At 29.9% G+C, this 12430-nt stretch overlaps 2 protein-coding genes across 3 annotated transcripts in view; one reads left to right on the forward strand and one right to left on the reverse strand.

The window, feature by feature from the left end:
* LOC122502700 (carboxypeptidase D) overlaps positions 1-12430 on the reverse strand; it is a 49984-nt gene that overhangs the window by 21070 nt on the left and 16484 nt on the right. The window contains exon 6 of one of the 2 annotated variants that reach the window (XM_043612866.1): positions 529-1664. The exons of the other annotated variant lie outside the window; for it this stretch is intronic. Within the exon in view, the coding sequence (XP_043468801.1) occupies positions 1654-1664 (11 nt within the window). The 3' untranslated portion in view covers positions 529-1653. Of the gene's footprint in view, positions 1-528; positions 1665-12430 lie in introns of those variants that run through there. 2 annotated transcript variants of the gene reach the window in all.
* On the forward strand, positions 3712-12420 carry LOC122502702. The gene is made up of 2 exons (XM_043612868.1): positions 3712-7271; positions 8093-12420. Exon 1 carries the CDS (start codon positions 5277-5279, stop codon positions 6162-6164), a length of 888 nt encoding a protein of 295 aa, XP_043468803.1. The 5' UTR covers positions 3712-5276; the 3' UTR covers positions 6165-7271; positions 8093-12420.

The following is a 12430-nucleotide window of genomic DNA, read 5'->3' on the forward strand; positions in this document are numbered from 1 at the left end:
AAAGGAAATTAAACGAGAAATTAAATAAATAAACCCATTGTACCCTGGAACTAATTTCAACCCTCAAGTTACTTCCTTTCAAAAATTCTTGTTGCAACTTGTTCGGGGTATGTCACTGAACATTTTCCAAAAAAAAATTTCGAATTCGATGTTAGTTTTCAAAAATTCAAAATGGCGGAAATTTTTTTTAATTTATTCAACTTCAACTGTAAAATTATTGTTTTTGTATGATAATTTTTCGAACAAGTTATTTTAAATTCGTCGCTAAAAACACTAAAATTAAATTAAAAGCGCCCGACGGATTTTGAAAAACGTTCAGTGATCTACCCCGAACAAGTTGCAACCAAAATTTTGTAAGGGATGCAACTATTGTTTGTAATTGGTTCCACAATGAACCACAAAAAAAACAAAGAATTAAAAATTAAAATATTTTGTGAAAAAATAATTCATTTAAATTATAAAGAAAAAGGTGAACGAAAACAAGCAACACAAGGTATTGAAAAATAAAATTGGATTGAATAATGACAATTTCAGAGCAGATATAATTTTATTTTCAACTTTTTATTCATACAATTTCATACATTATTCCATTACACCAATACTCTGTACTGAATTTTTATTTGAAAATAAATCAATTTATAACGTAAACTATATATATGAAGACCATGTTTATAGCAAGGTTTTTAAAAAATATTGTCGGAAATATTATTTAGAACCGTTTTAAAATATTTTTAAACTTGTGTCTCAAATGAGCCTAACTTGTTGTTGTCCTTTAAACAAAAATTAAAAAAGTACATATCTAATATAATTTACTACATCCGCTTAGGGTCCTACTGGCAAGTGGACTAACTAAAAACCTTCATTAGTAAGAAAAGGCTAGAAAAATCTACATCCTTTTGTTACTAATCGCTTTCCCTTAGTCCATATGCCACCAGGAGTCCAGGACTCTTGTCGGATTTAGGTAAATTTTCTCAGAACATATTTGCATTTTAATATCTCATGGTCTTTATTTTGAAACATTATTCTAACAAGTCTATAAAGTTAATTTTACATTTTGATATACTAGCAATTAAAATTTTCTGTCAAAAATTGAAACTAAACATAACTAAAACACTTATTTACTAGAAAACATCCATTCCCATAGAAAATATTCAGGCTATAATTGTCACTTCTATAAATATTGAATTACTAGTGCCCGTTTATTGTGTAATATGGTAAATGTCAAATTTTTTGCTTTTTGTTCAAAAATGCTATAAAATCACAGAAATATTTGTTCATTTTGATATATAGACTAAAATTAAACTTTTACATTATTTAAAAAATGATAGGAAATCACAGAAATATTTGTTCACTTTCAAAAAAAAAAATCGTATCACTAATATAAGTTTTGAATTTTCGGAAAAAATTTTGTTTTTTAAATGAAGTACAATGCCAGAAGCATTATAGATTTAAAAGTATTTCCACGATGACAAGAAATAGCTTCAAATATATTGATAAAGAGATTCAGTTTTTCATTTCTCCATACCTTGTGTTCTTGCAAAGGTTGCCGGTATAAGTAGTCAGATCTTAGGAGCTAAATATTTTTTTTTTAATGAAGTAAGTTCTTTGATTTTTGTTTTATCAACAAATGACGCTCCGATCCAAGTATATATATCAATCGCGCACTGCAATCATAGAAATATAATTCATCATTATGTGATGATGGTCTAATGAAACTTAACAGCAAGTGACAAATTGGGCTTCATTGTTACTTTTCTCTTAAAGTATAATTAAATAAATTGAACTGGTTTTTTTTGCTAGTAATTTTAAAATATTATACAAATTGATGCAAATTCTAAATGTTTCATAAAAATTAATTTGAAAGATATCAAAAATATCGAAGATATTTTGATATTTTGATATCTTTTAAATTAATTTTTATGAAACATTTAGAATTCGATAAAGAAAAGTATAACAATTAATTTAATTATTTTAATTAATTGTTATGAAACATTTAGAATTCGATGGAGAAAAGTGAGGTTAACAGTATGAGTGTTAACAGCCTTTATGATCCTATACAGTCGGTGGTCGGAGAAAGAATGACGACAGCGCACATAAGCTGCGCATCTCCCTTTCCCCCACCATGCGCCTTCCTCGGGCTAACAGGAAAAGAACTCATCTCTGTAAGGTCTACTAAATTTCTAGGTTATGTGTAAGTTTTGAAAAATCTTCCTAGTCATTTTAAATTTGAATTTCAAAAAAAAAAATTTAGTCCTTTTATTAAATTTAAAAAATTACTTTCAAGCAAGAAAAACATGTGTCCACTCGAGGACTCCATCAGGAGGACAAATTCCATATAAAATGTAAATATATACGTTTCATTACAAATTAATATAAAAATATTAATACTTTTCTTCATCACTGCTAATCGTTAAATTTTTTTAGACCTTTCGATAAATAACCAGTTCAATTAATTATTCTAAAAGAAAAATATTGGACAAATGAACATTGCAACAATCACGTGACCCTAGTCACACACTGTTAAGTATTTCTAATATTCTACAGTTTAGTGTGTTTCAGAGAGGCTGATGGAGCTATTCGACAAATTTAATGTTCCATCGAACAAAAAGTAAGTTAAATTAAATAAAATAAAGTATATTAAATAAAAATCTACTTCTAATGCAGTTTGTAGAATCATTGAAATTAGTTTCATTCCTGACTTTTGGCAGCGATACTAGTACACAAAATTTTTTATTTTCTTTAATAACCACGTTTGTGCATGAATTTATACAATCTTCTCAATTATTGTAATTTAGAAGATACTTACACGTTGTACGTTGGCAGATTTTGTAAAAAGTGTCTTTGTTCAGAGAAAAATTTATTGAAAAATGTTTGTTAACCTATTTCTTGTCAGTGCCGTTTCTTTTGAACGATAATCGAAGATCTTACATAACCTACAAATTTCATAGACCTTCGAACACCGTTAAAAGATTAAATTAGTTTGGACCAGGACGCGGAAAGTGATTACATTATTATTTAGAACAATGTTTGCTAGAGAACTGATCTATTTAAAATTTTTGAAACTCCTGCGAAACTAAATATAGTCTTAACTTGTGACCAATTAAGAAAACATTTTTTTAACTATTGTTGGACTAATAACGCTGCCAAATATCAAAGACGGAACTAAACCTAAAATACTTACATAAACGACAATTTTCTTCAAAAAGTCAAAGTTGTTAATACTAAACTTTTGACAAAAGTTTGCAAATAATTTTTTCATTTCAGTTTTTTGCATTATTTAAAAAAGTTACGATAAATATGAACTTTTTTTTTATTTTAGTAATTTAGTTCTTAAGATCCGATAAACTACTTTATTACATAAGTATAAAAATAAACCATTTCTGTTAAAATTTTTAGTAAGTGAATTGTTTAACTACAAAAAATTTCCATAACCACCAAAAAATTTTTAAGCCCATGTGATAATTAAATGAAAAATGATAGAAAAAAGCGAGAATCCAGCGTTTTTCTTTTAAACTGAACGACCTTTTCTATTTCGTTTAGTAAAAAAAAAAAAATAATAATCAATAAGAGGATAAAGGAAAATGGACAAGTGGTGTTGTTTGGATGAGAGAAACTAAATTTAAAAATAAGGTGCTTAAAAAAACAATGAATTTATACAAAGAATAAGCTTTATTTGTAAATAAACAACGTGTACATTTTCAGTCTATTTGATTAAAAAAAATAATACAAATATAAAAATATGACAAAACACAAGTAGAAAAAACTATTTCATTAAAAAATAGTTGATAAAATAAAATATGTTTATGAAATTGTTATTTGCATGCCTTTAAAATATTTCAGACAACTGCAAAGTTTTCAAGGGTTAAATTTGTATTTTTGTTTCCACTAAAAATTTATTTATACAGTCACTTTTAATTGAATTCGCAAACATAAATAAACATTTCTACAGCATACTTGTAATAAGCATTAACATTTGATCTTTGAATGAGTAAATGTAAAGTTAGGCAAAGTTGACAAAGATTGAAAATTTTTGTTTGATTCAAATCTTGACGTGACTTTATTGATTAGATTATTTCTAGTGCATGAGTTTAATATATAATATTTAATTAACATATATTAATTATTAATAGGCAACAGAATCGCATCTAAAAGAAACTGATTCTGAAGCAGCCGATGAGTCACATTAAAAGTATTATATTTATGAGAATCAAAGAAGTAGTTAATGGAAGAGTACGTTTGAAGAACATGAGGAATAATAGGAATAAATTTTTATTTGTACATTCTTCGAAAGAACTATTTTTCATTATTATAAATCAATTTTTTTAAATGAAAAAAAAATATATTACGTTATATCTGGCGCCCATTTTTTGTCTAGAAAATTAAGACAAATTTAAAGTTATGAATAATAGTGAATGATAATTTTCGAATTGAAAAAAGTTTTTGTTAAATTCTGGCGCCCATTTTTTGTCTAGAAAATATAGACAAAAAAATTTGTCATAGGAAAAAGTGAAGTTAGTGAGAAAGGAGCATTAATCATTGTAACGAGTTTTCCTTTTTCTTGTGGAATTCTCCACTGCTCGCTACAAAAATGGCGGATACGAATGTGTGAAAATTGAACAGTAGATTCCACTCTTTGAATCCACTGTTCGACCATCGGTGATCCGTTTAGAGGTTATCCTCAGCGCCAGGTAGGTGAATTACCCGGATCCCGATGAATCACGGAAAGAGGCAACAACTCCCGGGCTAGCTCTAGAATACTAGGCTTTATTGGTTCTATATGAATGCGAACCGTATCTCAAGGATGTCTTTAAACTAGGATCCTTATTCAGGAACTGAGAGAGAATTTTGTTCCTTCTAATAAAAAAAATAACTAAATATAAACGAAAGTAAACTTCTTGTTCCACCAAATTAGACAAAGTAAAAAAGAAATTGTTTTGATAGTTCTCAGTGGGTTCTCTTCAAACCAAAAACAAATCTTCCGCCTGGGTATTTAAAAGGAATAAAACTACTTAAGAACTTAACAAACACAAAAAAAAACTGTAAGAAAATAATTGCAACCGCGAAATAAACTGACACAGCCGTCTTCGGACGGCTGTGTCTGCTAATTCCGATCGATAATGAAGAAGGCGACGTTCCTCTTCGAGGCGTCTAGCTTCCGCTTCGGCAGCCATTTCCTCTCGTACTCTTGTTAAGTACTGCTGTCTGGCCTGGTACGCTTCTTTGGCGATGGATGTCGACGAATATTAAACACCGTAAAGCGTTCACAGATTCAGAAAATGTCGGAATTATCTGGAATGTACTATTTATTGTCACGAAAAACGTACAAAAATATGACATTGTTAAACATTAAAAGTAATAGCTGGGATTTTGGCACGCTAATGAATAACATCGAGATTCTAGATAACTTTAAGAAGATGACTAATGACAATATTTCACTTGATAATCCTATTAGCTTATTTAACAGAAAAAGGTTTCGTGTTGAAGTTAATGATGTTGGAAGAAACGCGGATAAACCGACTTATTTCTTGATTGATGAGATAACTGGGATTTCGCAACGCTTAAATATCATGATGAAATTTCAGGTATATACTCCTAAGACCGGACAAGATAGAGTCAAACAAACGAAGAGCTTCAAAGTTGAGTATGATGACGTGGAAAGTGTTCGAATAAAACGAAGTTCTCAACGTCCAATTACAGCGTTTAACTCTGAACTAGATGAATTATCGGAACGAAGTAGAGCGAGTAGTGCCCGAACAGATAACTCTAAACTATCTAAGGAACAAGATTCGATTGAAATCGAGACGATGTGTAACGTTCAGATAAATGCCAAAGTGATTGAAAGATATCGTCTTATTTGTCTCGAGATATTAGAAATTAAACAGATTAAAGAAATTGGCGAGTTGTGTCGAGTGCTGACGATAGATGGATTGTTTGATTGGATAGAAAAGTCGAAAACGTTTCAACACAATTGGAAAGAGTTTTGCACGTACTGCCCACCCCAATTGTTGGTAAAGTTTAAGGAACTCTTCAAAAAGCATGAAGTTCAAATTTTCAAGACGTATGGTGACGAAAGAATATCCTCATTATTTAGCGTGGTATTGTTTAGTGAAGTTGAAAGCAACTGGCCCCTTGAATTGCTTCCTCGTCTGTCGGTTTGTCCGTGATGACCAAGGATGAGTTTCGCACCGCCTTATGGTGTAATTTTTGGTGCTTATTATAAATAAGCGAACAGATGTGTGAAACTCTCTCTCATCTCATACAATATCTCTTTATCTTATAAACTCAACATTTCTCTTTTCCTTCTTATGACTCGATACAATGAAAATTAAATAGTAAAAAAAGAAAGCGTTGAGTTCAGGTCTGGCCACCGCCTGTAATTTTTCTTTGTTTCTCAGTTATAATTTAAACAGAATTAAATCGATTGATTCACCATAAATATCTCGTTTCGGCGAAACCCGTACAAGTCGCTTATACGTGCAAAATCATATTTTCCACGTTATATCATCTATAATTTTATTAATTTTATAGATTGTAACGCTGTAGATTTTACATCTCTCAAATTCCTCGACCGTGATGTGGACGTGAAGCCCCCTTTTTATTACTAATAATATTGTTAAACTATGAAAGGGGTAATTATAAATAATGTAAATAAAGAATACACACTTAATGTCAAAATACTATATTTTGACTGTCAAAGAGTTCGAGAGCGCATCCTAGCAACAATGTTAATTAAGAATAATTTCTGCCTTATTTTATTGTTTTTGTTTAAGCTCGTTGGACGCAGCTTTCAATAGCGCGAGTCTAACCAATCACTAATAAGTCCTTAGTCTCGGAGTGAAAAGGACTCGGAACACAACTTGAGGGCGTTTAAGTCAGATGAGCAACGTAAAAACAAGGAACAATATTCCTTGCAACAAATGATTATATTTGTTATTTATTTTATTTATTTTGCACTACTCCGAAGCTCAAAGAAAGGCCAGTCCAAGATTAGTTGCTGTTTCGTGAATAATATTAGATCGACGCCTAAGGTGGCTGCAACCCGTCTTACATAGGTTGATTAGAATTAGATTTTATCGACAGGATTACAGCCACTCAAAATTGTATCCAACGAGTTGTAACGAACGAGCTGCCGCTAGGCGCTCGTTCTTCACGTTTTAGACATCACGGTAGATGGTCGTTATAATTGTCAAAAAGAAAGGAAAATTACAAATATAAAGAGGAAATATATAATTGATATTAAAGTCCAAATTGGAAATTAAGTTGAAACAATGGTGAGTTAGAATATTTTATTCGCCTTAATTGAAATTCAATTTAAAATCAATTATAATTCTTTTACTTATTTCGCTCTCAGACTCTTAGCAAGTCCGTTTTAACCTCAAATTGTTAAATTCACTACTTTAGAATAAATGTGATTTTGTGTGTGTAAATAATTGTTTATTTATTTATTAAAAGTCACCACTCGTTCCCACACCTAGTCGGCAAATTAATTAATCAATAATTTAACTTATAAATTCTAAACGTTCTTATCTAATTCTAAATATGGCTTGTATTTTCTTAAACTACTAGAGGAGCAGCCAGGCGCTCAAAATTAATAAAAATATTAAAGATCGCCTTTATAATTTTTCGCCACCAGAATTGTTTTCCCTAATTCTGAGTTTTAATAATTAATAATAAATGAACCGGCGTGGCGACAGGTTATAAGATAAAATGAAGAATAATCAGTTAAAAATAGAACGAAAATTAAAACTTAGGTACGAATTTATTTTCTTGATAATTCAAAAGTCACGTTGTTACGTTTATAAAACTGATAGTGTGGGTAGGGGTACGAGAACCAAAATTGATGATTCCTGGAGATGAGTCAAGTCTTACGACTATACCTCATATAAAATATTCGGATTTAGGTTGCTTTAAGTGGGAGCCTATAGATAAATATTTAATACTGGTATATGAAGTGGAGTATTTCCGATTAAATGATAGTCCAATATGGTATCGTAAACGTGGATTTTTAGAAGTTGTAAGAGAAATAAATATTATTTTAAATTGTTATGCCATTATAAACATGTGGACTTATATATTTATTTTATATTTTCAGCGAACTCGGGTTGATTTCACAAGGTATTGGGCTCCTCCTCGATTAGTTCTGCGCAGGAATAATTATTTTGTGTATAAGAAAAATTTAATGAAGTAGAATAAGGAGACATAATGTGTAGTTTTTGTTAAAAAAAATTAATAATAAATTTTTTTTTTGTTTTTTTGTAAAGTGATATTTTATATAAAAAAATATTCAATACTTTAATAGTATAAAGTGAGGTAGAAATAAATTAGTTCTATTTTTATTATAATTTATCTTGTATTCATTCCCCCTCCTTTTTGAAGAGGAATAAAGACCAACAAAGGTATTATATTTTGTAAGTATATCAATTGTTTAATGTTTTAATAGTAATTTAATTTTATATACGTATATTGATTAGATTATTTTTTTAGGGAATAGATAGATTTATCGTCATTCATGTTAATGTGGGTACAACCATCGAGAACATAATTTCATATGGACTTTTAACGATGAAGGATGCACAATGGAGGGATCACTGACTCATTTGGAGGCGTTGGGATTTTAGTCAACCTTTAGATGAGAAGAATAATAAAAAAAATTGGATTTGTCATTTCGTTTTAAGATCGTTTTAATTGTTAGAATTTGTTTGTTATTTCTTTAGTTAGGTTGTAACAATATATAATTTTCAATGTCTAATTCTTTCATCCATTGATACAGTCTTCTACCAGTATGGACGGAATTTAATATCCAATTTAACGCAGCGTGTCCATATGGTAATAAAATAGGGTTGTTTTATTCGTAGGCTATTTTAATTTTATCCATATGTTTATGGAATCGTTGTCCTTGTTCTCCTTCAAGAATAACATTATGCTTATCTGTTATATCTATGATTTTGTATGGGCCGTGATATCGTTTTTCGAATTTGTTATTTCTTGGTTCTTTTCTTATATAAGCTAGGCTTCCTATTTTTCCTTTAAATTCATTGCAACTTCTGTCATATTTCATCTTAAAGCGTTCTTTTGCCTTCATTAAATTTTTTGCTGCTATTATTTTGATTTCATTTAAACGGGTTATGCGTTCTCTTAAATAGGTACCATAGGTTACTAATTCTTCGTTAGAAGGAAAAGCTGTTGGGATTCTTGCTACTTTTCCAAAGATTATTTCGTAAGGAGTAAAATTTGTGGCTTCGTGGACAGACGTATTATAGAAGAACATAGCGAAGGGGACAAGTCCGTCCCAACCCTTACGGAAAAAAATGTCATAAAAAATGACACTCATGAGTGTCGTATTTTGAGTGTGCTTATTTCGCTACCACACTCAAAAAATGACACTCTTTACGTAGTTCGCTCAAGGCTCTGTGGGAGGTGTTGTTTCAAACTCTCTCGCAACTAACACGAAACTTGAAAAGTATATAAGGAGGCAGCATTCTTACGAATATTCGCGGAATTTTATTCTGTTCGTTATCTTTCCTGTTTTTGCACTGGATGCAAATAATTTTAATTTGTTAAATCAGCCATATTATTATCATTGATTAGAATTAGAATTTTTCAAGCGATGTTTATCAAGTACCATTTTCCATGTCGTTTTTTGTGTGTCATTTTTTCAGTGTGGTAGCGAAATAACCACATTCAAAATACGACACTCATGAGTGTCATTTTTTTCCGTAAGGGAATCGTCATAACGTTTTGCGTAATGCTTTATAAAATCTATTAAGACTTTGTGGCTGCGTTCTAGTGATCCATTAGTTTGAGGTCGATATCCTGATTTTGTTAGTTGTTTTACTCCGAATATTGGAGTCGTTGGCTGATTTTATTTTGAATGTTATCGCTTGACGAACGTTTTCAAATAAAATAAAGCTTTTGACTAAAATTTTACATCGAGCTGCCTCAGGGTGTTCTGAGTAGTCGAGCTGTTTGATTTCGTCAAATGAGTTTTATTTAATTTGTTTAACTACTAACAACGAAAATCAGAACTCGGATTCAGGAGACAAACTTTGGCATCTGCCTGATGGGACACTGTCTAAACTTAGTTTAAATACAATTGACTTGAACTGCCTAAAAGAAGTGACAAAATTAGGTGTGGTCCAAGGGTTTTTATAAACAGCTTCTAGTACTATATATATGTTATTGGGATCTTCTTAGAAAATTGCATAGTACATGGCAACGTTGTAATGCATAAGAATATGCGCACGCATTCTGTTACAAAGAAGTAGGGGAGTTCTCTGAAGAATTGCCACAATTGAAAAGCAGAATACAATGATTCGTACACTCATTGACATGATGCCCCCTGAAAGACTGCAATTTTTAAATTCCAATCAATCTTTGCCCCTCCCTAGCGCAACGAGACAAGTCACATCGAATACATCTCTGCCATTGCCCGGACAGAGAGAACAAGTAAATGCCCCCAAACCAAATTCGATACTACAACAATACTTAAGAACGCTTAAGAAAACGGATGTAGATGTAGAAAAAGATTCTCTGAAGTTCTCTGAAGACTCTCATAGATGAGATCATCAGTCAATAACAGAATTGATAATAATAATAATAATATAATAATAATATAACTGATATATAAATAATAATGTTTTTAGTTAGTGTCAATACTCATTCTTTAGCAATAATATGTGTTTACATATATATGTAACTAGAAACTCATTAGCTTAGATAACGTAAAAAAAATGGTACAATTTTAAGATGTAATTTGAATCTTTTTGTCTCCTATACTTCCGTTTTGACAAGTGCACTCCGCGGCACGCGTGAGGTCATTGTTTTCGTTCTCGAGAATATTCCTTTGGGAAAAAGGCCTATACCTAATACGTATATTAACGAGATGTTATATAACATATATGGTAATTGTTAACTATAAAATAATCTATTAAATGTTTTGATTATTTTATATTAATAAATAAAAAAAAATGTTTAGTGCAAACGTAACAACGTACACAATTAGAAACAATTACTGGCCAATAGATCATTATGTTTTTCAAAACAAAAAATGAAATTTACAAAACTACGTCAATTATATAATTGTAACCCTGAAATTTTACTAAAGCATAGTAAAGAAAATTTAGAAAAATCCAATTCTATCTATTTGGAACCAAAAGGGTACTATCTATCTCACACAGAGTACATCCTTAAATCCAAGTAAACCAAATTACAATCTTTGCAATACTCATTGATGAATTAAGCAAAAATGTAAGTTTATTAATAAATTCCATTAAAGACGGAAAACACGGAATAGTACAACCTCAAATCTTAACACCCATTAATTTAGGAGGATGTTGACACAGATTTATCAATCAACATGTGATTAATTTTATTATGATCATTTTTATAATAGGAAAATTAAACAAAAATATACTATTTAAATAACTGGCGCTTATTTTTATAGAAGAAAATTGCATTTTTTACGTCCACGGCACTAATATTGATAAACTGTTTTTAACTCCATAGTACTATTTTTCATAGCGTAGAGTTAATAAAAATCTCTCATAACATTTATTTAATTCTTTGTGATCTAAAGTTAAAATTACTAAATGAGTAATCTGCCTTTTTTTATTGATTAAAACAAGTAAATGAGTATATTTTGCCTGTTAAAGAAACAGGTTCAATCCTTAACATTACATGCAGTGAATGAACACATAGATGATCATTAACCATCAAAATGTTATTATGATTGCAAAAATCATGAAATCAATAAAGTAAAAAAAATCAATTTATGAGTTTGAGATTCTTAATTAAAAATAATCAATCTAATAAAAGGAAAAATGACTTCCGTTACATATGGCGCCCATTTTTTCAAGATAACTTGATTTATGGTAAAATTAGAAAGTGTCAGAGATTGCATAAATCATTAGCACACTTAATTACATCTTCTGAAATAAACTTCATAAAGAAGATTATCTTTGATAAAAATATGTTAGTCCGAAGACTAGAATTTAGATATGACAATAATTTTCATTTCTATCATAAAATAGAAATTTCTCAACCCTTGAAAACTTGCACTGTCTCTTACTATTTTTTTAATGAAATATTTCGTTCAGTTTGTCATGGATCTGGCAAACGCAAAGTTTCTCGCTAAAATAAAATTTAAAAAAACGTACAAAAATTATTATATGAATTATGCAGAGCGAAAGTAATGACTAGAGAAGCTTTAAATGTGTGTTCTTTAAAAAAAGCGAGCTAAATCTATTAAAAAAAATCTAAAATAAAAACATAGTTTACATTTCAGTCTTCGCTATCTTATTTCCTTGTTGGGTATTTATTTTTTTACACAAAAAAATTTCAATACACCTGGATAGTGAAAAAATTGAAAAAACCTTTATCTATTTTGTAAATTGAAATATTAGAACTTTTTTTTCTTCTAAGCAAACAAAAA

Source organism: Leptopilina heterotoma, unplaced genomic scaffold (assembly GCF_015476425.1).
Source record: "Leptopilina heterotoma isolate Lh14 unplaced genomic scaffold, ASM1547642v1 Lhet_235, whole genome shotgun sequence".
Classification (NCBI taxonomy): Eukaryota; Metazoa; Arthropoda; class Insecta; order Hymenoptera; family Figitidae; genus Leptopilina; species Leptopilina heterotoma.

Coding starts and splice junctions, on each gene's coding strand:
- LOC122502702 (XM_043612868.1), top strand. CDS start 5,277: ATGTCGGAATTATCTGGAATGTACTATTTATTGTCACGAAAAACGTAC.